At 40.5% G+C, this 27,547-nt stretch overlaps 1 protein-coding gene across 4 annotated transcripts in view; it reads left to right on the top strand.

Moving 5' to 3' along the window:
* Nucleotides 1-27,547, top strand: part of PPFIBP2 (PPFIA binding protein 2) — a 162,119-nt gene that overhangs the window by 30,718 nt on the left and 103,854 nt on the right. For all 4 annotated transcript variants that reach the window (XM_037840140.1, XM_037840138.1, XM_037840137.1 and 1 more), the window contains exon 2: nucleotides 7,068-7,164. In XM_037840140.1, the coding sequence (XP_037696068.1) occupies nucleotides 7,101-7,164 (64 nt within the window). In that variant the 5' untranslated portion in view covers nucleotides 7,068-7,100. The remainder of the gene's footprint in view (nucleotides 1-7,067; nucleotides 7,165-27,547) is intronic.

Raw genomic sequence — 27,547 nt, 5'->3', positions numbered from 1 at the left:
GTCAGATCATGTTACCGCTGTGCTCACACCCTCCAGTGGCTTCCTGTCCCAGAGGGAAAGTGGAAGAGTGGGAGGAAGAAGGGTGTGGGTCAGCTCACCTGTAGAAGGGGAAGAAGAACTGCTCCCTGATGTGTGAGGATTGAGATGGTGGATAAACCCTCAATAAGTAGCTAAGATACATGCTGCATATGTGGAATCTAGAGAGGAGAAAAGAGCTCACATTAACTGAATGTCGACTATATACCAGGCACACCAACACATTTCTTTTACTCTTTTTGATTATTTTTATCACGGCTATATATCTACACAATTTAGAGTCAAATAATTGCATATGGTTTAAGAAAAATGGCCATGCCCCCGCCTACCCACTGCCACTGCCTTTCCTCAGATGCAGCCATTTTCTCTTCTCTTAGTGTTTTTATCTGTGTCTCTAAGAACATGCTTGTTCTGCTACTTGATTTTTTTTCTTAAGTTTGCCTTATCTTGACTTATGGGTTCCCACCATAAGTCAAGATTTAGGCTTCTTTCCAAACTTCGCCTACAACTCACATCACTTTTCCATTCCCCCATTCTGCCAATGATATCAGATCAGTATATGGCATTTCATTATAAGGGCTAGGATTACTTTTTTTTTATTGCACAACTTTTCAGTTTCCCTATAGTTCTTTTGCTGTTTGCTTGGTTTTCTGTTTTCTTATCAATCAAATTTTTCACCAGTGATATAAATCTCTCAAGATGTTCTGTCAATTTCATGTTACTGGAAAAAAATCTCACCCATGATGTACTCGGACATGGCTGCCCTTTTATGTTTGTGCATAATTGTTACCCTGGAATCTCCTTTTTGTTTCCTATCACATTCTCCAGGTCTCTATAGGTTTATGTCTTCCGAAATAAATTCCCGTGTTGTTTAGTAGATGGCTTAATTAGATATATGGTTTCAATGTGCTATATTTCCCTGAGGTCTGTCTTGTTTACTTTCCCCCATAACAATAGATTGGTTTTATGCTGAGTTTATAGATGAGACAGCTGAGGCTCAGAGAGGTTAAATAACTTGCCTAAGGAACCAAACCCATTATGTAGCAGAGTCCAGCTTTTAACTCAAGACTACCTATTCTTCTTCATCTTTTTAAAAGTAAAGCTGTTGCTGATGTTCTCAGAAACATTGAGGACTGACGGTTTGGTATGCTGAGCCTTCTATCTTGGGGATTGCCCTTATGATGCTTATTGCAAAGGAGAGTCTAAACCTGCTTATAATTGTGCCTAAGAGTCTCCCCCTGAGTGCCTTTTTGTTGCTCAGATGTGGCTCTCTCTCTCTGGCTAAGCCAACTCAGCAGGTGAACTCACTGCCCTTTCCTCTACGTGGGACCTGACTCCCAGGGGTGTAAATCTCCCTAGCAACATGGGATATGACTCCTGGGGATGAATCTGGACCCAGCATCATGGGATTGAGAACATCTTCTTGACCAAAAGGGGGATGTGAAATGAAACAAAATAAAGTTTCAGTGGCTGAGAGATTTCAAATAGAGTCGAGAGGTCATTCTGGTGGACATTCTTAACTGCTATATAGATAACCCTTTTTAGGTTTTAACATATTGGAATAGCTAGAAGTAAATACCTGAAACTATCAAAATCCAACCCAGTAGCCTTGACTCTTGAAGACAATTGTGCAGCAATTTAGCTTACAAGGGGTGAGAGTGTGATTGTGAAAACCCTGTGGATCACACTCCCTTTATCCAGTGTATGGATGGATGAGTAGAAAAATGGGGATTAAAACTAAATGAAAAATAGGGTGGGTTGGGAGGGATGATTTGGGTGTTCTTTTTTACTTTTATGTTTTATTCTTATTCTTTCTGGTGTAAGGAAAATGTTCAAAAATAGATTGGGGTGATGAATGCGCATCTATATGATGGTACTATGAACAGTTGATTGTATACCATGGATGATTGTATGGTATGTGAATATATCTCAATAAAACCAAATTTAATTATTAAAAAAAAAAGTAAAACTGTTAATGATGTGGGATATCGTTGAGAATTTAAGCACTGCTATCAGATTTCCTTCCTTTATGTCATCTTTATTATTATTATTATTTTGGTGCAAATGGCTTCTTGCTCCACTGTTACAGAGAAAAAAGCAGCTCTCTGCTAAGCTTTGGGAATACAGGAGGTATTTCTTAAAATAACCTTGTAAATTATGGGGAAAAGGCCTCTTTGTCACCTATTGGCCATTTAGGTATTGTTCTAGTTTGCTCATGCTGCAGAATGCAAAACACCAGAGATGGATAGGCTTTTATAAAACGGGGGTTTATTTCACTACACAGTTACAGTCTTAAGGCCACAAAGCATCCAAGGTAACACCTCAGCAATCGGGTACTTTCACCGGAGGATGGCCAATGGAGTCCCGAAAACCTCTGCTAGCTAGGAAGGCAGCTGGCATCTGCTCCAAAGCTCCGGCCTCAAAACAGCTTTCTCCCAGGACGTTTCTTTCTAGCAAGCTTGCTTCTCTTCAAAACATCACTCCCAGCTGCACTCTCTTTCCTCCCCCCCCCACCCGAGTCAGCTCATTTATGTAGCTCCACGGATCAAGGCCCACCCGGAATGGGTGGGGCCATGCCTCCATGGGAACATCTCATCAAAATTATCTCCCACAGCTGGGTGGGGCACACTCCAAGCAAATCTAACCAACACCAAAACTTCTGCCCCACACAAGACTACAAAGATAATGGCATTTGGGGGACACAATACACTCAAACTGGCACAGGTATGGAAAGTAGGGGACAGACCCAAGCTTGGTGATAGGTTCCTGGCTAGGGGAAGATGGGGTTCCTTCCCCAGGCCTTGTCTTTGACGTAGGATGCCGACCCCTGTCTGGACGCAGCTACTGAGGAGGCAGGTCCCAGCTCCGACTCAGCTGTTCCTAGGCCCAGGAGACCCTGGAGGAGCAAGGGTAGGGAGCTCCTAGATCTGTTCTAGTTTCTTCCTCCATCACAGAGGAAGAAAACAAAAATTCCACCTGTAACCACTTTTACTGAGAGAAAAGCAGTTTATAAAATGAAATGAAAGCTTGCAATTCTACATGGGTGACATAAAGTTTACTTGCTCAAGACTTATCTTAATCAGCAGTTCCTGCCTAGTTTTGATTCTGCTTTGCTGAACATGATAGTTAATATAGTATCTAAGTCACTGCTTGCCTCGGTGCACCAAATGAAGGATGGCTGATTGTGAGCCATTTTCTCAGTTTTAGAACACATACAGATTCTGTACCCTAATCAAACTGGAGGTGCCAGACTGGCTTTTGTGTGGTGCAGTTCAAGTCGCTGAGACATCTTTGATCAGACAGTCATTCCTTCCTCGTTGGCTGGCTTTAGAGCCACTGGGTCATTTTTCCCCACTGGTGGTGAAAAGGAGATGGTGAAGTCCTGTATTGGCAGGAGCCTCGGCTGGGACTCCCACAGATAGGCAGATGGCAAGGTAGAGAGAGGCACCTTGGTGGAGGGAATGATGACTGGGCTGCACCTGTTCTTAAACAACATCCTGCCTTATCTTGATGGCTAGGGGTGAACCAACATCTTGGTCTCAGAAGCCTGCATGCTCATCAGGAGCAAATGCAGGGCTATGTTAATATTCCAAGTGTACTAAGAGCAGGAAAACTGCTCTTCACCACACCCCACACCATGGACACATCACAGCCACCCCTGCTTACTGGAGGTCATGCTGTCACCTCAGACCTCATCAGCTCTGCCCAAAGCAGGTTGCCCTGACTGGGAACCCTCCGAATCTTACCAGCCCAGGCTCCTGGGTTTTAACTGTGATACACCTTTTGACTCATGTTTCACTTCAAGCCAGCTCCCACGGGTCCACCCAATTTGCTGTTTGCCAAGTAGAAAGTCATCACTGGGCAGAGGGCCCATGGGTCCCCTTTTATGGCTCTTCTCTTGCAAGGGGTCATAAGCTGAGCCCACTGAGCTTGGTACCTTCTAACTGCTCGTCTGCCTTTTACTGTGTAAGTAAGGTCCATGGGGCCAGTCAGAGCTTAGCAAAGGCCCCAGTCGGTTGAAATATGAGTTGTTGTTTTTTTTAATTGTTGTGTTTGCATCCGAGGCCACTTTGTTATGCATTGGTGTCCAGACCCCTGATGTAGTGGGTGTGATTCCTAAGCTCCTCATGTTAGTTGCCTTTGTCATGTTTATGTGAATTCTGTGAAAGGTTTTGACTCATCTTCAGAAGCTGGCTGTACCTGTATAATCTTGCCAACCATTCTGACCTTTGCCAGCCTACATCCTGCCCTTACAAGCTTCCCTGCCTCTAATGTACTGTCCGCTATGCCTGGAATAGCCACCTCTCCCTCCTCAGAAAGTTCCCACTGATCCTTCAGGACCCAAGTCCTCCTGGAAACTGCATATCTGCCATTATCCTAATCCACCTTACACGGTGTCATAATTGTTTATACTTCTGTCATCTCCCCTAGACTGTGTGGTTCTTGGGGGCAGGGACTGTGCCAGCACAGGGACCACACACAGCAGGGATTTGGGGAAGACTGGCTGCATGGATCGATGCATTTATTAGAAGTCTGGACTCATGAAGTTCAGTGTGCCAGATACTCTGCTAGGCACTGGGGACATAGGGGTGAATAAGGGGTGAACTCCTGCCTTCATGGAGAAGGTTGCCAGTTAGCAAGGAAGAAACTAGGTGGACAAGATACTTTGGAATTGCTATGCTTCAAAGGGGCTGTTTTAGAGGGAGCAGGCAGGAAGGCCTCTGAGAAGATGATTTTGGAGCTGAGACCTAAAGGATGAAGACAGATCAGCCACGCAGCAAGCTGGGGAAGGGAGCTCCAGGCAGAGGGAACAGCAGGTGTAAATGTGCAGAGGCCAAAAGGGAGCATATAAGACCAGTGCACTGAAGCCTAAGGAGCAGTGGGGAGAGCAACAAGAGGTTGTCCAGACCAGATCCTGTAGCGCCTATTTCATAGATCACAATATATAAGGAGTTTAGATTTTTTCTAAGAGCAATGGGAAGCCTTTGGAAGGAAGTATTTAAACTTTTAATATCTTCTATAGCTGAACAGGTATGAATCTGCTGGTTATCAGCCCTAATTCTACTGTCATTCCTTTTCCTGTTACTTCCTCTTTTATCCTGACCCAAGCTTGCTTCTGTTCAGACCTCGAGATTTCCACACTGCATTTGCTCTGAAGCTATCTGGGCTGTTCTCCTCCCCTCCAAGCAGCTCCATCCCTTGTTTTGGCCTTGCCTGACTCCTGCCAGGACCCTGAGGTGCCATTGAGCTCTCCAACCCCTCCATGAGCTCCCATTCTCATTCCCTCTGAGTTGACCATGCAGTGATATTTGGATCCCTGGGGCTGAATCTTTCTTGGCCTTTGCATCTGTGCATCTGTTACCCCTGCCCACCCCTCACATAGAGCTGCTTATCTTTCCATGCCAGGCCTGCTTCCTCCAAAGGAACCAGGCTCTTCCTCCCTGAATCCTCCCGGTTTTAGTTTAAACCACATCATCCAGTGAGCTGTCTTGGCACAAATATGTTTTTTACTATACTCTGAGATTATCTCCTCACTTGGAAAACAAACAAACAAACAAAAATAGCAACATCTTTTGAGCACTTACTACATGCAGGGCAATGTATGAAGCACTCTTTATGAAATATTAATTACCCCTTTGGTCATGATATCAACTCTGTGAATTAGGTGCATTTTACAGATGAGGAAACTGAGGCTCAAAGATCACATAGTAACTGGCAAAGCTGGATTCAACCAGGCTGACTCTAGAGCCTGTGAGTTTAACTGCTACTGTATGGTATGATCCACCGAGGTTCTGTGAGGTTCTGTAATCCTTATTCACACTGTCTCCAAAGCCACTCCTCTGTGGTATATATTGCTCACCTTCTTCACTTCTCTGCAAAGGTCTGTGTTCTCAGGAACAATAAGCAGAGACCCTTAGAGCCTTCCATTTCAGACACGGCGTGATATTTGGGTGTGGGAACCATTCCTCTATTCTCTACGTCCTAAGGCCCTTTAGGCACATGTGTAGGTTTTGCTGAAGGAATAAACAAATGACTACTTCTGCCTCCAGTTTAGGGAAGTGAGCCAAGTCTCTTTTTAGGATTATAAATGCTTTGTTCTCTTCTTGTAAAACTTGTAATGTGGAAGAGGAATTAGATTCTTTGTAAGTCCCTCTCGGTCACCAAGGGAGAGGGTGGGAAGTAAGGAAAGTGAGAGGAGGCTACAGGCAGACGTTGAACTTAAAGACCATTCTAAGGGGCAGAGTTGTCCAGAGATGAAACCAGTTGCCCCGGTTGGGAGGCAGTTCCCCATTCCTATAGATAGGGATCTTAGAGAGGAGATTTAGCAGTAGGGGAGTGGCTGGACTGTGTATCCTTTGAGATCTTCTTAAGCCCTGAGAAGATGGAATTCTGCACCTTGAATGGTGCCAGGTAGAGTGGAACTGAGACGGTAAGATATGATGCTCCTGGTTCCTTGGACAGGGCTCTTTCTAGGCTGGGCACCTCAGCCCATTTGAAGGGGTGGAAGTGGCCGTTGAGGCCTCTCAGCCTGAATCACATCCACCTAAGCAAGGTGTTGCAAGTGTGGGCCAAGTGCAGACAGCTAAGGACTGGCTGGGACTGTCTTCATCCATGCTGCTGCAGTGCAGTGCAGTCTTGAGTAGAGTCCTTGTCACCAGTGCTGCTTTTCTCGGATGCTCAGAGGAGCCTCCCCTCGGTGGTGCTTGCAGCTTCCGGAGCCTGGGACTGTGATCATGGTGAGGTGTGGCAGTTACTATCTTACTGCTACAGGTGACGCTGAGAACCCAGATTTTTTTTTTTTTTTTTTGGTAACAGAAGGGAATGTGGATTGTGTGCTAAAGATTCATGGAAAAGAGCACTCATGCTGGGGGTCAGAGGCCGTAGAGTCAGCAGAAACCGCATACTTGGGCACTGGCTATCAAGATGCTTTAGAAAGTGTATTGCGCCATGATGGAATGTAAGGGCTTTGTGGTCTTATGTGCATAATCTGGAACTCTAATTTTTTCTTTGTTTTGTATTTGAATTTTCAGTAAGAGGAGGGGACTTGGCAGGCAAAAGGAGTCATGGCTTCTGATGCTAGTCACGCCCTGGAAGCTGCTCTGGAGCAAATGGATGGGATCATTGCAGGTATGGGCAGAACTTTGGAATCCCAGTGGCTGATGTCTTGTTCTCCACATTGGAAAAACTGTTTTCTCTTATTTTACTTTTTTTTTTTCTTGGCATAGAGTGAAGCCCACTGTTAGACATTTCTTATTGTTGTGCATGCCATCTCTTTTTTTTACGAGTATGAACTTGTAGAGCTCTTTGTTACCTGGTATGATAGTTTAGGCCTCTGGTGAGACCGCATGGATGTACTATATGTTAGCATCTGTTTAACTTGCTTGGATCCTGGCTGCAAGGCAGTTTGTTTGCAATGAGATGGGTGATATTGTAAACTTTTCAGAATATATCATAGCTTATTATAGTTGAGCTGAAACTCAAAATCTAGCAGACTTTGCCACCTAATGCAGGTGTCAGCTCAATTCACCAGCTAGCCTCCAGCATGCTTGGGAGGCAGGAGGCCATTTTGTACTGATTCACCTAATGATTAGAATGTTCTTTGTGCCACATGGTTGTTTTTATCTTACAACTATTTGGTTTAATGTTTGCATTAGCCAGTTATGGACATTCCCTAGAAAAGATCCAGCAAAGTTTTGGTGGATTGGAATGCACTGCCAGTGGGCTACTCTGGCTGATTAGATTCCTTGATGGGGGTGACTGACAACCCCTACTGTTTACAACAGATTTGTTGAAAATCTTTCCGTAAGGCCCCAGGTAGTCTTTGCTGCCTTAGCAGATGCAGTTCAGTGACTTGATTCGCTGATGAGGTGTGCTTCTTTGGGACTTTGGTTCTCATTGTGTGGAGCTATAACTGGAGGAGATGAAGGAGGAGAGTCTTGGGCCCAGTGAGGCTAGAGCCCAGGAATTGCATGTGGGGGACCTGCCTCTGCCTCTTCTCAGGCCTTTGCTTTTCATTTCATCCAGCAATGATAACATTTGGCTCCCTGAGGGTTCTGGGTGTTTGATTCAGGGATGGGGGAAGTTTTCTGTCTCAAAGCTTCTTTTTGTAATGTGCTCTACCTGTTATCTGTTAGGTTCTTAATTTCTCAGGAGCCAAGACTAAAGTCCTGCTTCCCAGAGGTTCCACTGATTAGGGTGTCCTGTTCTAGATTAGGGTCTCTGAAACCTTATTGAGAGGAAATAGTCAAGAAAGTGGATTCGGTAGTCATCCTTTTTGAGAGCCTGATCTGAAAGCTCCCAGGCGTTCATGTGTTTTGAGAAGAGAGGCACAGATAACCTTGGGTCCTCAGCACTTCTGATTACTTCTGCTCCAGCCAAGGAGAGGGTAGGAGGCTCTGACAGAGCTTCTGGCAGAGCACAGAGCTCTAAAGGATGGTTGTGAGGGATGAACAAGACACCTTCGCCTGTGTGGGGTCACTGCTTCCTAATTTCTCCACACTGGCACTCCTAAAATGACAGAGCCTCTGGCAAAAAGCCCCTCTGCCTGAGAAACTGTGTGGTGGTTCCTTAAGGCCTTGCCTGGGCCCAGGGTCTGCAGGTGAGTTTCTGAGATGTGTCTGGAGGGAGGCGCCCTTGTGAGTGTGAGTTATTTGGAAGCTGGGAAACCCATCCTTCTGCCCTTTCAAGCATATGGTACTTCCTTCTCTTTCCATTTCTGGAGCCCTCCATCCTGGCATGTTCCTTCTGGAAGATCTTTCTGAAATTCTCTGCCTGGAGCAGGTGGGAGAGTTTTTTGTAGAGAGATGGTCTAAGACATTCCTAGGTATTCTTTGCAGATTGGTTCTTTGTCAATTGGTAGTGAGGAATGGCTGGAGCCCAACTCCCCAATGCAAATCCTGGCTCTACAACTTAATTGCATGATCTGTGGTTGGACTTCCTTGTATCTAAAACTGTTATCCTTATCATACCTCCCTTAATAACACATGCAAGGTGCTTAGAAAGGTGATTGACACATAGTAAGCACTATATAAAGTTAGATCTTGATACAATAGGGATGAAAAAAAAAAGCATGTTGAGTCTTCTCTACAAAAGATAGTAGCGTTCTCATTCACTCATGTCCTTATTTTGCCTATTTTGAGTTTTGTGCTTTTCATTATGTCAGTCAGTCTCACACATGCCTCTCTGGATTCACCTGGTGTCTTCAAGATTAATACAGCATCATCTTATTGGCTTCCACTGAGCAGCAGAATAGTCCTTAAAATTTTTTAAACTATAAATCAATTCATGTCCCTCTTCTTTCCAAAACTCCTCAGTGGCTTCCCATCTGAGCTGGGGTGAAATCTAAAGTCCTCACCAGCAATGTCAAGTGTGATCTGGTCTCTGTCTGCCTTTATGACCACATTGCCCATCACTTCCTGGCTTATTTCTCTGGAGCCACACTCACTGGCTGTCTCAGGGCCTTTGCGTGTGTGTGGTCCCTTCTGCTGGGGCACTCCTCCCCAGATTCACATAGGTCTCTGCTGAAAATATGGCCATGTCAGGATGCCTTTCCTGACCCTATCTAAAGCAGCACCCCTGCCCCTCAATCACTCTCTATGCTTATATCCCACTAATATTTCCTCATAGCACTGACCACCGTCTGACCTATTACATTCGTATTTGTCTCTTTATTGTCTGCCTCCTGCATAAGAATGTAACTTCCATGAGGACTGGCTGCCACTGTAGCTCTAGTGCCTGGATTGGTCCATGGCACATGACAGGTACTTAATAAATATGTCACATATATATTTTATTTGTGAAAAGGATCTTCTTTCCATTAGTTAGGAGGTACATGTCCTCTATCTGGCTCAATACTGAACTTCATTTATTATTTTCTTTATTTGTGCTTTGTTTGGTTGGTTCTTTTGAAATAACAAAGCACTAATTTTTTGAGCACTCAGTGGATGGCATGTCCCATGAACCATCTGCTAAATAGTAATTGGCCTCCCAGACATTTGAGAGGAGCTTCTGGAGGGCATTATTCTATGCTGTTGATGAAGTGAATGATAATTATTGAATACCTTTGTGCTGGGTATTTGTTTTAGTTTGCTAATGCTCCAGAATGCAAAACACCAGAGATGAATTGGCTTTTATAAAAGGGGGTTTATTTGGTTACACAGTTATAGTCTTAAGGCCATAAGTGTCCAAGGTAACACATCAGCAATCAGGTACCTTCACTGGAGGATGGCCAATGGTGTCCAGAACACCTCTGTTAGCTGGGAAGGCACGTGGCTGGCATCTGCTCCAAAGTTCTAGCTTCAAAATGGCTTTCTCCCAGGACGTTCCTCTCTAGGCTGCAGTTCCTCCAAAATGTCACTCTTAGTTGTACTTGGGGCATTTGTCCTCTCTTAGCTTCTCCGGAGCAAGAGTATGCTTTCAACGGCTGTTTTCAAACTGTCTCTCATCTGCAGCTCCTGTGCTTTCTTCAAAGTGTCCCTCTTGGCTGTAGCTCCTCTTCAAAATGTCACTCACAGCTGCACTGAGTTCCTTCTGTTTTAATGTCAGCTCATTTATATGGCTCCATTGATCAAGGCCCACCCTCAATGGGTGGGGCCACGCCTCCATGGAAATATCCCATCAGTTATCATCTACAGTTGGGTGGGGCGCACCTCCATGCAAACAACCTAATCCAAACGTTCCAACTTAATCCCCACTAATATGTCTGCCCCACAAGATTGCATCAAAGAATACGGCTTTTTCTGGGGGAAACAATACATTCAACCCGGCACATTCCACCCCCTGGACCCCAGAAAAACATATTCTTTCCAAATACAAAATACATTCATCCCATCACACCATCACAAAAACTCAAATCATTTCAGCAACAATAGGTAAGTACAAGACCCCATCAAAATCAGTTACAAGCATGGTCTGTCCCAAAGCAAAATTCCCTTCTGGCTCTGTACCTGTAAACTTAGAACAAGTTATGTACTTCCACTATACAAAGAAGGGACAGTCATAGGATAAACATTCTCATTGCCATAAGGAGAAACAGTAAGGAAAACAGGGTTAACAGGACCAAAACAGTTCCTAAAACCCTCAGGACAAACTCCGTTAGATTTCAAAGTCTGAGTCATTTACAGAATGATGTTGCATCCTTGGGTCTTGAGAGAGCTGTAGTCTAACCCTTCCTAAGGGCCTTTGTGGCAGCCCTTTCCTCTCCAAACGCTGGGGTGAATTCTCCAACATATCCACACATTGGGGAGACCACCTTCTCAGCCCCACCCTCTTCAAGTATCAGGGCAGCACCCGGATTCTCTTCCATCTCTGGGGCACACGCTCAACCCCTTCAGAACAGTGTGGCGGCAGCCAGGCTCTCCCCAATTCCCTGGGAATGTGCTCCAACCTCTTTGGGACCTGGGGTGGCAAAACTCTTCCAGAGCTTTGAGGCGGAATGCCCACCTTCGACCTCCAGGGCAAACTCACCCTTTCCATGCATGTGGGCTGCTCTGCTCTCCCAGCCTGAGACCTCTTGACTCCAGACCTCAACCTCTATGGCTCTGTCTTTGAAGAAACTTTTCCTTCAATTTGTTCTTTGTCTGTCTCCTCCAGTCCAGACCGGCAATGGCTCTGTCTATAAAGATCTCGCAAAAATTATGTTGGCTTCACATGAAGCACACCGGGGTCAAAGCAGTCAGACAGTAGGACTTTCCACAAATCCTTTCTGCATAACTCCTTTTCCAATCTTGGCTTGTACTGAAATGGTGGCTGGGTTCCATGTTTGGTTACATCCTCACGTTGGGCTGTAGCTTCTGGAATTCCACCCCCTGGAAGCCCATCATTTTCCAAGCCATCAGCTTCTGGTTTCTTTGAACCCAAGAGTTCAGTTCTAAGTTTATCTCTCTGTGCTCACATTTTACTATAAGCTGCAAGGAGAAGCCAGGGTGCATCCTCTACACGTAGTCTGGAGATCTCCTCAGCTAAGTATTCCAGGTTGTCACTTTCAAATTCTTCCTTCCATCTGACACCAGGACTCAATTTTGCCAACTTCTGTGCCACTTTAAAACAAGGATCGCCTTTCTTCCAGTTCGCAACAACACAATCGTCATTTCTGTTCAAGGCCTCGTCAGAAGTATCTTTAGAGTCCGTATTTCCATAAACAGTCTCTTCAAAGCCGTTTAGGCCTTTTCTATCAAGCTCCTCACAATTCTTCCAGAATCTTCTCCTTATCCATTTAAAAAGCCATTCAACATGTTTGGTATTTGCAAACTCAGCAGTAAAAGCACCCCACTTCTCTGGTACCAAAATCTATTCTAGTTTGCTAATGCTGCTGGAATGCAAAACACCAGAGATGGATTGGCTTTTATAAAAGGGGGTTTATTTGGTTACACAGTTACAGTCTTAAGGCCGTAAAGTGTCCAAGGTAACACATCAGCAATCAGGTGCCTTCACTGGAGGATGGCCAATGGTGTCTGGAAAACCTCTGTTATTTGGGAAGGCTGGTGGCTGGTGTCTACTCCAAAGTTCTGGCTTCAAAATGGCTTTCTCCCAGGACGTTCCTCTCTGGGCTGCAGTTCCTCCAAAATGTCACTCTTAGTTGTACTTGGGGTATTGGTCCTCTCTTAGCTTCTCTGGAGCAAGAGTCTGCTTTCAACAGCAGTTTTCAAACTGTCTCTCATCTGCAGCTCCTGTGCTTTCTTCAAAGTGTCCCTCTTGTCTGTAACTCCTCTTCAAAATGTCACTCACAGCTGCACTGTGAGTTCCTTCTGTTTTAACATCAGCTCATTTATATGGCTCCACTGATCAAGGCCCACCCTGAATGGGTGGGGCCATGCCTCCATGGAAATTATCTCATTAGAGTTATCACCTACAGTTGGGTGGGGCTTATCTCCATGCAAACAACCTAATCCAAACGTTCCAACTTAATCCCCACAAGATTGCATCAAAGAATACGGCTTTTTCTGGGGGACACAATACATTCAAACTGGCACAGTACTTTTCCTCAAGATTCTTAGTACCATCCTCATTTTCAAGATGGACTGGACAATCTGGGTCAAAAAGGTTTGGTTTTGTGGTTATTAATGTGGTCTGTGGAGTTAGACTATTGGGGTTTGAATCCCAGCTCAGCCACTTACTCCTGGTTGTGGGATCTTTGGGCAAGTTGCTTCTGTGTCTCAGTTTCTTCATATATAAAATAATGATAATAATATCTACTTCATATTATTGTGAGGACTAAATTAATGCAAATAAAGCACTTAGAATAGTACCTGGCACTTAGTAAGTTCTCAATTGGCATATGTTATTGTTTGTTTTGTTGACACTTGTATTGATAATATTAGTATTAGGTCATAGTGCTTGCAAATGACAGAACTAAGATTTGAGTCCAGGGCATCTGACTTTCATTCAGGCTCCTTTCACGAACCCTATGTTGGTTTTATGATGATGTGTATGCAGTAGACCCCCGGGGGTTCTGTGAGGCTGTCTACAGGAGAAAAGAGTTAACTGGGAGCAGGGTACAGTTCTGCTCTTGCTCTCAACCCCTCATCCAGAGTGGCCATTCTCTTGTCTGTCTTATGCATTAGATTTCCAAGTAAGGTTTCCTTTGCTTAAGGGGTGATAAAACTAAAAATCTGAAAAATGTGGCACCACATCATGAAGACACAGATACTAGGCATGTAAACCTGCAGAAATGACTTTTTTTAAAATGCAATTTTATTGAGATTTTTTCACAGACCATACAAACCATCCAAAGTATACAGTCACTGGCTCACAGTATCATCACATAGTTGTGCATACATCCCCATAATCAATTTTAGAACATTTTTGTTACCCTAGAAAAGAAATAAAAAGTAAAAGAAAACCCAAATCCTCCCATACCCCCATCTACGCCTATTATTGACTCATATTATTGGCATGGTATATTTGTTACTGTTGATGAAAGAATATTAGAATATCACTGTTAACTATTATCCATAGTTTGCAACAGATACATTTTCCCCATATACACCTCTGTTATTCACTACCTGCAATAGTTTTTTACATTTATTCTAGTTCATGAAAGAACTTTTTTTTATTTGTACAGTTAATCACAGATATTGTCCACCACAAGATTCACTGTGTCATACATTCCCATGCTTTAACCTCCCAACTTTCCTTATGGTGACATACATAACTCTAAATTTCCCCTTTCTACCACATTCACATACCATTCAGCACTGTTATTCTCACAGTAATGTGCTACCATCACCTATCCATTTCCAAACATTTAAGTTCACCTAGTTAAACATTCTGCACATATTAAGCAACTGCTCCCCTTTCTTTAGCCTCGTTCTATATCCTAGTAACCTGTATTCTATATTTTATGTCTGAATTTACATACTATAATTAGTTCATATAAGTGAGATCATACAATATTTGTCCTTTTGTGTCTGACTTACAGGAGTGACATTTTTGTGTGAACATTTAAATCTTTATTCTCTTATTAATTTGAAGTGGAATGAGGTTGAGTAGTGATGCCACCATCAACAAAGCATAACTGCTTTTGCATCTGTTTTAAGTACTAGAACACCTGGTACCTGTGGATGGTATTTTTTCATCTTAGGAAAACATAGTTACCATTTATTTCAATGGAAGAAATTTTTATGGGCTTCCTGCCCTCTCCAAATAATAACTTTATGGAAAAACAATACAGATTCCTATTTAAACAGACACAATTATTTCAATAATTATTAATAATTGTAACATGATATGACAAGGAATTTCCATTTAGTAGTCTGTAATATGGTAAGGCTGCTATTACCTAAGCTGTACATATTGTGCACTTATGGCATGTGATATCAATGTTTATGAAATTAAGCTTAATGCAAAAAAAAGTGTCCAGCTCTCCAAAATAAATCAATGCAAACAGTTAAAACTATGCAGGAGGTTATCACTCCTATTTAGCAGGTCAGGAGTAGTCAGATGGGAAAACCTAATGCAAAAGGTACCAAATATACCCCTCCAGGGCACTCAAAAGCATGAAAGAGAGAAATTGGTTGGTGTAAGTGCAAAGGAAATGTCTTGTAAGCAGAAGTAGGAATAATAAATGAAACTTCTTGTAAAGTTGAATTCTTGAAACCTGAATGGGTATATCCCAGGTGTGACTGTACTTGATTGGAAGCTCAGAGTTTTACACCAGAAAGTTGGGAAGAGGTGACAGGTCTCCTGAAAGACCCCAGGACTAATGTCAAGGATGATTTGTTTCTTACACAAAAGACCATTGTTAGAGTCTCCAGTAGGACGTGGCGTTTGATCTGGTCTTCCTTCGAATTAGTCCCTGTGATTCTGCCTGTAAATAACACCATAATTGAATTACATTGCTGACAATTAAAATGGAACTATATATTGCTTAATTACATCCCTTTGGCTGGCCCAGAACAGCTGCCACAAATGCTAATTTTGCACAGGGTTTTAATTTGTGTAGGGCTTTTAGTGGCTGCATTGAGGTCTTTTCTGGAGTAGGACCAGAAAACCACGTGGTCAGGACACAGAGGGCCACTTATTTCTTTTTGCTGAGGCAGGAGGTTACTCATGCAGTTATCTATAAGCTGTACCCATTGATGACGAATAGTTAAAAGGAGTCTATTTTATAAAAGTTAAAGAGCTTGCTCTGTTTGGGGCCTTTCTGCAAACTATGATTAGTGTCTGGGTTTGTAATAAAGATTGTACAAGGCAGAGAAAGTTCTGATTGAGACTGAGATTATTCATCTTGGCCCATGGATGGTTTCAGCTGTGCTGTTGAAGGCAGATGATGTGTCCATGCTCTGAACAGTCCTTTATTGGTCTTGTCCACCTTCTATCTGAGGTGGGTCAGCATATAACAGTGATCAGTAAAGGGTGGTTGGAACCCAGATTTGCTAGTTTCCCATTCAGGATTTAGGCTGAGAGAACCCTGGTAGTATTTTGTTCAGAAGAAAGTAGAGTAGAGGTTTGGGTATGTCTAGTGGGGCTAAATGTAAAAGGCTGTCCTTTTGTGTAAAGAGTTCAAAGTGTCCCATTGTTCAACAGCCATCATTCTATCTTTTTTTTTTTTTCTTGCTAGTAGAGCCCACCCCTCCCGTTCCTTTTTGGGAGTGTAGTTTCATTTTCTATTCTCTGGAAGATTTGGGTAAGATTAGAATGATTACTTGTTCCTTAAGTTCTTCCTATAGCTGTAGGTATAGGAACTTGCTTGTAAAAGGATATATGGACTTAGTGTTTTCTTGTTGGAAGCCTTTTGCTTTTTCATATTATGGATTTTAATTTCTTCAGTTTTGGCAAGTTATATTTTTCTAGAAATTTGTCCCTTTTTTTTTTTTTTTTTTTTACTACTTGCGAAGAACTGACTTTTAGTGTTCAGTCTCCATTTGTGTGTGTGCGTGTGTGTGTATTCCATATATAGGGAGAGATTATACATAAGCATTGTATATCTATACTTAATATATGTATATTCATACATCATTTCTTCAATATTTGATCTTTATTATTTTTCTGTACTTTCATAGATGTATCTTTCTTTTCTTTTTCAAAACCTAACTTAACATGTCAAAATTCCTAAAGTGATCTATAGATTCATTGCAATCCCTATCAAAATTCCAGCAGCTTTTTTGTAGAAGGTAAGGGCCAACTCTCAAATTCATATGGAATAGCAAGGGATCCCAAATAGCCAAAACAAAAAAAAAAAAACTGGAGGGCTTATACTTCCTGATTTCCAAGCTTTCTGTAAAGCTACAGTACTCCAAACAGTGTGGTACTAGCATAAGGATAGACATATAGACCTAGTGGAATAAAATTGAGAGTCCAGAGAGAAACCCTTACATCTATGGTCAATTCATATTAATCAAGGGTGCCAACGCCACTCAACAGGGAAATAATATTCTCTTAAACAAATGGTACTGGGAAAATGGGATAGCCACATAGAAAAGAATGAAATTGAACTCCTATCTTATACCATATACAAAAAAGTAACTCAAAATGAATCAATGACTTAAATATAAGAGCTAAAGCCAAGAACTCTTAGAAGAAAACATGGGAGGAAATCTTCAGGACTTGAACATGGCAATGAATTTTTAGATATGACACCAAAAGCACAAACAACAAAAGAAAAAAATAGATAAATTGGACTTTATCAAAATTAAGAACTTTTGTGCATCAAAGGTCATTAAGAATGTGAAAAGCCAACCCACAGAATGGGAGAAAATATGTGGAAATAAAAGTCTGGTAGGGTTTAATATATAGAAATACATAAAGAACTCTTACAACTCAACAACAAAAAGATAAACAACCTTATTAAAAAATAGGTAAATGTCTTCAATAGGCATTTCTCCAAAGAAATATACAAATGGCCAATAGACCATATAAAGATGCCCAACATCATTAGGGAAATACAAATCTAAACCATGATGAGATACCACTTTACACGCACTCAGATGGCTGTTATTTAAAAAATTGAAACTCAGTATTGACAAGGATGTGGAGAAATGAGAATTCTCGTGCATTACTGATGGGAATGTAAAATGGTGCAGTAATGGGAAAACAGTTTGGCAGTTCCTCAAAAAGTTAAACATAGAGTTACCATATGACTCAGAAATTCCACTCTTAATTGTATACCCCAAAGAATTAAAAGCAGGGCCTCGGATATTTGTACACCAGTGTTCATAGGAGCATTATTCACAATAGCCAAAAGGTGGAAACAACCCAACTGTGTGTGTGTGTTTGTGTGTATAATGGAATATTATTCAGCCGTAAAAGAATGAAGAACTGTACATGCTACAATGTGGATCAACCTTGAAAACATTATGCAAAGTGAAATACACCAGACACAAAAGTACAAATATTATATGCTTCCACTTATGTGAAATTTCTGGAATAAGCAGATTCACAGAGACAGAAAGTAGATTAGAGTTTACCAGGGGTTTGTGGGGAGAGGGAGGAGGAAGGGGGGTTATTGCTTAATGGGTACAGAGTTTCCAATTTGGGTGATGAAAAAGTTTTGGTAATGGATGGCAGTGATGGTAGCACAACATTGTAAATGTAATTTATACCACTGAACTGTACACTTAATGATGGTTAAAATGGCAAATTTTATGTTAATATAAATGTTACCACAATAAAAAAAATAAACAAAAATATACTTTTATAGTAACTTCTAATTTAATTGCATTTTAAAGTGCACTTTAAAGTGGTCTCTGTGATATTTATACTTTGAAATGTGTTGAGGCTTGTTTTAAGGATTAAACTAGGACATTTTGTGGTCCTCTGGACTTACTGCTAATGAGAAGTCTGACAATCTAATTGTAGAATATGTACTATCTCTGGTTGCTTTTAAATTTTCTCATTATCTTTAGCATACTTCAGCTTCACCATGTTGTCTCTAGTATGGATTTGTTTTTATTTTTTTTGGGGGGGGGCTCCATTTGTGACTGAGAGGACTCAAGTTTTCAATTCTGAAACCATTCTAGCTTTGTTTGCCCCTGATTTATTCTCTATATTCTTCTGGAAACACTGCAGAATTTTATTGGATCTTGTTGTTCTGTTTTTGTGTCTCTTAACCCCTCTTTCATATTTTTAATTTCTTGTATTTCTCCATGCAGCATTCTGGGTGACTTCTTCAGATCTATGTTCCACTTCAATAATTCTCTTGTCAAATTTTTAACCTGTTCACTTAGTTTTTAACTTTAGTTACTGAATTCTTTATTTTGGTTTGTATTTGATAGTTTTTCAAATTTTCCTGATCTTTTTCTCATGCTTTTCTATTCTTTGATTCAGACTTCTATTTCTTCCTTCTTCCCTTTAGTTACGTAAAAGATTCATATACGCTCAAATATATTTCCAGACAAATATTTACTCATACTATTAATTTACTGAATTGTTACATATATTTAACTTAGGTAAAATATATTAATTTATGAATATCTTGTTTCACTAGCATGTGTTATGAAATGATTTCATTCAAAGTTCTTTACATTTACTCCAATATACTGTTTTTATAATTGAGAGCTACTTTTTGAATAATCATAGCATTTTAGAGCAGTTCCAGACCAATTGGGTCTGTTATAAAATGCAGATTCATATTCGTAGGTCTGAGGTGGGGCCTGAGATTAAGCTTTTCTAACAAGCTTCCAGGTTCTGGAAGCTACCTTACAGCTACTGTGGACCATACTTTTGAGTAGCAAGGTTTTAGAGCGTATCATTTTTATTTTAAAATTTTAGATCCAGAACTTTTCATTGTGATGCCATCATTAGCTATTTCAACCCATGCCAAAGGACCCACTTACATGACAAAGGGGCATTTTTTTTAAAAAAAGCTCTGAATTGTACAACATAAATTTGTTATACAAGTGAAGATAGGTTAAGCTATGCTGCAGTAACACAGTTCTAATGTCAGTGGCTTAAAACAGCAAAGGTTTGATTTCTTGTTAACCTTATTGTAAGTCCCTCCAAGTTCTACTTAAAGCTCTGGTCCATATTTTCTTCACTCTGGGACACATGGTGAATTATGCTGGCTCTTAAAACTTATTTCCCAGAGTGACACATTTACTGGCCAAAGCAAGTCGGATGACCATAAGTAACTTCAAGGGGTAGAACTGTAATTCTACAGCTCAAATAGAGGAGAACCAAAATATTTGGAAATAACTCTATGAATACTATATACATACTTATTTACTTTTGAAAGTAATTATTAAAATGTTTTCAATAAAATCCCATATTGTGTTTCATGTGGTCATATCCCTTCCAAATAATTACTAATTCTGTTTGTTTGTTTGTTTGTTTTTGTATTTTGGTCTCCTTAAAAAAATAATTGAGGTGAGTTGCTAATGCTGTAGTTTCAACCCAGGTTGCACATTCACCTGGGGAGCTTTTTATTACCCTAGGTCACACGTCAGACCAATTAAATTAGTCTCTGGAGGCAGGACTCAGGCATCAGCGGTTTTTAAAACTACCCAGGTGGTTCCAGTGTGCATCTAAGGTTGTGCTACTGTATGTTTACTAAAGAGTGCTTCCTTGTTCAAAATTAAGTGATGGAATGCCCTCAGAGAGAAACTTCATTAGGCCTTGAGTATAATAAGATAAAATACCTTTCTGAGAAATAATTTGTGGGGGGTGGGGAGACATAGCCCATGTTTATTGTCTCTTTTATTGTCTTATGATTTCTAGGTATTAGGGCCTGCATTTTCTTATTTATTGAATCTGGTATTCTGGTTCCATGTGTTTCCCTCTGGTTGTAATTTTTTAGTAGGAACTAATTATCTGCAGGGAACAGGTGTGGAGTGTGGCATTGACTCTTCTGCACTATTTGCCTTTGCCAGTGCTGGGCCTGAAGAGTTTATTGTTTGGACGTGTTTTTTAATAAATGTTCAGGGGTATGGGCCCCTGCAAATGGCAAGTTTCTCTGCCAATGGGTGAATATTCTCTGGCCCCTCTTTGTGAACCAGGTACCCTTGGAGGGGCTGTCTTTCTTTCGGGATCTTGTTTCCGCTTACTGCTTTCACTAGCTAATTATTTTGACCCTGTGGGTTTGTTGAAGTCCCAGCCCCAATCCCGGGTCCTATATCTGGGTCTTTGCCTCCGACCTGCTCCAGAGTCACCTTAAGCTTATTGTGCTTTGATTCCTTTTGTTTTTGGCATCTGAAGAGTTTTGTTTTCTTTAGAGTTTGGCTCCACCCTTGAAACAAAAACAACAAAAAGTTGTTTTCTTTTTCACCTCTGCTATGTGTTCATTATTGGTGAGGAGGACTCCTGTCAGTTGTTGTCTGTCCTGTTTTCAGAAGTTCTCCCTTACATGGTGTATGCTTTTTCTAGTGTACCATGAGGCCTGCTCTGAGATGTTCTGAAATGATTGTTCTGTGAAAATACCACCATGTGTTATATTTTCACTTTCCCGTATGCAATTACTGAGAGAAGGAAAGCTGATCAAAGACCCAGAGAGGAAACCTGTGTTCATTCATTTTTTCCCATGTTCCGTGGTGTCATATCGGGACTTTCAGAGTGCAATAAGAATACCTGTGCAAACTGAATGTCAGACTTGAACCTCTCACCTGTTTTTCCTTATTCAACAAAGTTAGTTTTAAAAAATGGTTATGAAAGTAATGAAAATCACCCACAAACTTATCCCCTCGATATAATCATTGTCAACATTTGTGTGCTTTTGGTCTGTCTCTCTACACATACGCATGCACCTGTGTGGTTTTCTTTTACTTAGTAGTATAAAGCAAGTATTTTCCCATGTTACTAGATCTTTGGACAATTATTTTTTTATGGAAATGTGAATTACATTCTTTGAAAGTCCCAGAAGTTATTTAAACATTCACCTATTGGGAGGCATTTTCCCTAATTTTTCTACAGTTAAGACACTGTTGAGATAATTCTTGTATATTAATATTTGACCACATATCTGATTATATTTCCTTAGGATAGATATCTAGAATTGGTATTGATAGGTCAAAAGGTATGGGGAATAATTACATGGAACTTTGTATAGGAAGTGAGACCTGGTAGGTTTATATAGGTTAGTGTGAAATAGTGATACATCCCAAAGTAATCTGGGCAGAGAATAAAAATATATATGCAGGGGCCCGCTGAGGAGCTGGGGGAAAATGAGGAAGTGTTGGACTTCCTCACCTGGACTGTTGCTGATGTCCTCACAAACATTGGGGACTGGTAGTTTGATGTGCTGAGCCCTCATAAGGGACTTGCCCTTATGAAGCGCATCACTGCAAAGGAGAGGCTAAACCTGCTTATAATTGTGCCTAAGAATCTCCCCTTGAGTACTTCTTTGTTGCTCATATGTGGCCCTCTCTCTCTCTCTATCTAAGCCACCTTGGCAGGTGAACTCACTCCCCTCCCCCCTACTTGGGATCTGACTCCCAGGGGTTTAAGTCTCCCTGGCAACACAGGATATGACTCCCTAGGAGGAATCTGGACCCGACATTGTGGGATTGAGAACATCTACTTGACCAAAAGGGGGATGCAAAATGAAATGAAATAAAGTTTCACTGGCTGAGAGATTTCAAATGGAGACGAGAGGTCACTCTGGTGGACATTCTTACCTACTATATAGATAACCATTTTTAGGTTTTAGTGTATTGGAATACCTGAAAGTAAATACCTGAAACTATCAAACTGCAACCCAGTAACCTTGATTCTTGAAGATGATTGTATAACAGTGTAGCCTACAGAGGATGACATTGTGATTGTGAAAGCCTTGTGGATTGTACTTCCTTTATCCAGTGTATGGATGGATGAGTAGAAAAATGGGGACAAAAATTAAATTAAAAATAGTGTGGGAGGGGGGTGATGATTTGGGTGTTCTTTTCTACTTTTATTTTTTATTCTTATTTTTACTTTTTCTGATATAAGGAAAATGTTCAAAAAATAGATTGGGGTCATGAATGCACAACTATATGATGGTACTGTGAACAGTTGATTGTACACCACAGGTGACTGTATGATATGTGAATTTATCTCAATAAAACAATTAAAACAAAAAGGTATGGAGAATTTTTACTGTCTCTTGGCAAATTACTTTTCAGCAATGTTGGGCCAATTTTTATGTCCGTTAACTGCACATGAGGGTGCCCTTCTCATAGCATGCTTGCCAACATTGAATGTTATTGTGCTGTCAACTTCAACAATTTCATGGGTGAAAAACAATATCATTTTAGAGTATTTTACTTATTAGTGAAAACATTTCTTTCTATATTTTTATTGTCTACTTACTTTTTTTGTTTGTTTGTTAGAGAATGGCCCATAAAAGCCTTATACCTATTTTGCATGTGAGAAGTGGATTAGGGCATTTTTCTTATAGATATATATAAGGTCTCTTTTTATTTGAAGGATATACTGATCTTTTGTTATAATTATTACAAGTAGGATTCCCAGCTATAATTTCTTTTAAATTTTTATGTGTGTTTGGTGTTTCAGAAATTTTATGTAGTCGGATTTATTGTTCTCTTATGTCTTCCTCAATTGTTTTTGTGCTTATAAAATCCTTCTATAGCCCGACTTGAACTATCTTCTTTTGTTTCTGTGGTTTTACTTTTTTACGCATACTACTTATCTGTCTAAATTTTAGGTATGATTTAAAATATTTTTTCCTAGAAGAATGCAACATATTTTATAATTGCATCAGTAAGTAAGTTTCCCTTAATTACTGTTCTCAGAATGTTCTTAGTTATTTGTATTTATTTGTTGCCATATAACAAATTACTCTAAAACACACAGCTTAAAATAAAATTTTTCTCCCTCTTGTTTCTGTGGGCCAGGAATTCAGGAGTGATTTTGCTGTGATTCTGGTTCAGGGTATCTCGTGGGGCTACATGATGTCATCCAGGTCTACAGACATCTGAGGGCTTGGCTGGGGCTGGACGAGTCCCCTCCAGGCTGCTCACTCATGTGGCTGTTGACTGAAGGCCTCAGTGCCTTGCTGGCTCTTGGCAGGTGGCCATAGTTCCTCACTACATGGGCTTCTCCGAAGGGCTACTTGAGAGTCCTCATAGCATAGCCAGCATCCTCCAGAGTGAGTGATCCAAGGGAGACAAGAGAACAAGGCAAAAGTCAGATTGTCTTTTCTGACCTTGCCTTGGAAGCAATATTCCGATGCTTCTGCCATATTTGACTGGTCCCACAGATAAAACCTTAAAATAATGCGAGAGAGGACCATATTAGGACATGGTGAAGAGGCAGTGATCACTAGCTCTTACAGGGGCTGGTCACTATACTCTTTGGAGTGTCATTGCACTCTTTTCCTAGGAGAATAAATTTAGGATGTTATATCTCTTGTTTAATGTGACTTCCCATACAATATCATTTATATCCCCAAACCCCAGGCTAGCATTTGGAAATTTCTTCTTCCCTTACTTTTCTGTGTCATGACTGTATCTGATTGTTAGACTTAAATTCAAGTGGAATTTCTTATCTGTGTGACTTTTTGCTGGAACTGCTATTACAATGAGATTTGGAACAAATTATCACTCATGTTGTTATCTTCTAACCTCTTACCTAACATTTATTGGATAATAGTTTTGATAAAGTATTAAAGTGTAAATTACAAAAGAAAAAGAAATTAAAGGCTTTTATGTATATACACACATGCAAAATATGCACATACATGTGCATTCATATACTTGTACACATACATACTTTCTTTTTTTTTTTTTTTTAATTCAGTTTTATTGAAATATATTCACAAACCATACAGTCATCCATGGTATACAATCAACTGTTCACAGTATGATCATATAGTTATGCGTTCATCACCACAATCTATTTCTGAACATTTTCCTTACATCAGAAAGAATCAGAATAAGGATAAAAAATAAAAGTGAAAAGAGAATACCCAAACCATCCCCCCATCCCACCCTATTTGTCATTTAGTTTTTACTCCCATTTTTCTACTGATTTTTTTTTCAATTTTTTAACTTTGTTTATCAAAAAATTAAAAACAAACAGGCAAACAACAACCAAAAAAACCCCACAACATTTCAAACAAAGCAATGGATTAAGGAAAACAAATAACCTAAAATAACTACTTTGCTTCCAATATGTTCCTACCATACCCCAAGAAAATTAATAAACCATGTCCAAACAGAGGAGTAAGAAAAACAAATAATCTAAAATAACTACATTGCTTCCAACATGTTCCTACCATACCCCAAGAAAATTAACAACCCCTAAGAAAACAAAGGAATAAGAGAAAAAAAAAAAACCTAAAATAACTCTATTGCTTCCAACATGATCTTACTATATCCAAGAAAGTTTACAAACCATAATCATTCCTGAGCATTCCCATAACATTGAGATTACCCTCCATAGTTTATCTGTTCTTATTAGATTATCATTCCCCCTCCACTAATTGGTATCTCTAGGTCCCCTAGATTCTACAGTATAAAACATTGTACATTTTTCACAGAATTCACATTAGTGGTAACATACAATATCTCTCTTTTTGTGCCTGGCTTATTTTGCTCAGCATTATGTCTTTTTTTTTTTTTTTTTTTAATCTTCATTTTATTGAGATATATTCATATACCACGCAGTCATACAAAACAAATCGTACTTTCGATTGTTCGCAGTACCATTACATAGTTGTACATTCATCACCCAAATCAATCCCTGACACCTTCATTAGCACACACACAAGAATAACAAGAATAATAATTAGAGTGAAAAAGAGCAATTGAAGTAAAAAAGAACACTGGGTACCTTTGTCTGTTTGTTTCCTTCCCCTATTTTTCTACTCATCCATCCATAAACTAGACAAAGTGGAGTGGGGTCCTTATGGCTTTCCCAATCCCCTTGTCACCCCTCATAAGCTACATTTTTATACAACTGTCTTTGAGATTCATGGGTTCTGGGTTGTAGTTTGATAGTTTCAGGTATCCACCACCAGCTACCCCAATTCTTTAGAACCTAAAAAGGGTTGTCTAAAGTGTGCATAAGAGTGCCCACCAGAGTGACCTCTCGGCTCCTTTTGGAATCTCTCTGCCACTGAAGCTTATTTCATTTCCTTTCACATCCCCCTTTTGGTCAAGAAGATGTTCTCCGTCCCACGATGCCAGGTCTACATTCCTCCCCGGGAGTCATATTCCACGTTGCCAGGGAGATTCACTCCCCTGGGTGTCTGATCCCACGTAGGGGGGAGGGCAGTGATTTCACCTTTCAAGTTGGCTTAGCTAGAGAGACAGGGCCACATCTGAGCAACAAAGAGGCACCCGGGAGGAGGCTCCTAGGCACAACCATAGGGAGGCCTAGCCTCTCCTTTGCAGCAACCGTCTTCCCAAGGGTAAAACCTGTGGTAGAGGGCTCAACCCATCAAACCACCAGTCCCCTATGTCTGTGGTCATGTTAGCAACCATGGAGGTGGGGTAGGCGAATACCCCTGCATTCTCCACAGGCTCCTCAAGGGGGCACTGCATCTTTTTTTTCCCTTGTTTTTTTTTTTTTTTTTTTTTAAATTTCCCTTCTTTTTTAAATCAACTGTATGAAAAAAAAGTTAAAAAGAAAACAAACATACAATAAAAGAACATTTCAAAGAGACCATAACAAGGGAGTAAGAAAAAGACAACTAACCTAAGATAACTGCTTAACTTCCAACATGTTCCTACTTTACCCCAAGAAAGTTACCTAATATAGCAACATTTCTGTGAACTTGCTCCTACTATATCCGTCAGAAATTAACAGGCCATAGTCATTCCTGGGCATCCCCAGAACGTTAAATAGCTTATCTGTTCTTCTTGGATTATTGTTCCCCCTTCCTTAATTACTCTCTATTGCTAGTTCCCCTACATTCTACATTATAAGCCATTTGTTTTACATTTTTCAAAGTTCACATTAGTGGTAGCATATAATATTTCTCTTTTTGTGCCTGGCTTATTTCGCTTAGCATTATGTCTTCAAGTTTCATCCATGTTGTCATATGTTTCACGAGATCGTTCCTTCTTACTGCCGCGTAGTATTCCATCGTGTGTATATACCACATTTTATTTATCCACTCATCTGTTGAAGGACATTTGGGTTGTTTCCATCTTTTGGCAATTGTGAATAATGCTGCTATGAACATTGGCGTGCAGATATCTGTTCGTGTCACTGCTTTCCGATCTTCCGGGTATATACCGAGAAGTGCAAGGATCGAATGGTAACTCTGTATCTAGTTTTCTAAGGAACTGCCAGACTGACTTCCAGAGTGGCTGAACCATTATACAGTCCCACCAACAGTGAATAAGAGTTCCAATTTCTCCACATCCCCTCCAGCATTTGTAGTTTCCTGTTTGTTTAATGCCAGCCATTCTAATTGGTGTTAGATGGTATCTCATTGTGGTCTTAATTTGCATCTCTCTAATAGCTAGTGAAGCTGAACATTTTTTCATGTGTTTCTTGGCCATTTGTATTTCCTCTTCAGAGAACTGTCTTTTCATATCTTTTGCCCATTTTATAATTGGGCCGACTGTACTATTGTCATTGAGTTGTAGGATTTCTTTATATATGCAAGATATCAGTCTTTTGTCAGATACATGGTTTCCAAAAATTTTTTCCCATTGAGTTGGCTGCCTCTTTACCTTTTTGAGAAATTCCTTTGAGGTGCAGAAACTTCTAAGCTTGAGGAGTTCCCATTGATCTATTCTCTCTTTTGTTGCTTGTGCTTTGGGTGTAAAGTCTAGGAAGTGGCCGCCTAATACAAGGTCTTGAAGATGTTTTCCTACATTATCTTCTAGGAGTTTTATGGTACTTTCTTTTATATTGAGATCTTTTGTCCATTTTGAGTTAATTTTTGTGTTGGGGGTGAGGTAGGGGTCCTCTTTCATTCTTTTGGATATGGATATCCAACTCTCCCAGCCCCATTTGTTGAAAAGACCATTATGGCTCAGTTCGGTGACTTTGGGGGCCTTATCAAAGATCAGTCGGCCATAGATCTGAGGGTCTATCTCCGAATTCTCAATTCGATTCCATTGATCTATATGTCTATCTTTGTGCCAGTACCATGCTGTTTTGGCAACTGTGGCTTTATAATAAGCTT

The sequence above is a fragment of the Choloepus didactylus genome, chromosome 6 (genome assembly GCF_015220235.1).
Source record: "Choloepus didactylus isolate mChoDid1 chromosome 6, mChoDid1.pri, whole genome shotgun sequence".
Lineage (NCBI taxonomy): Eukaryota > Metazoa > Chordata > Mammalia > Pilosa > Megalonychidae > Choloepus > Choloepus didactylus.
Note: the sequence above shows the minus strand (reverse complement) of the source record. Positions and strands in the feature narration are given on the sequence as shown.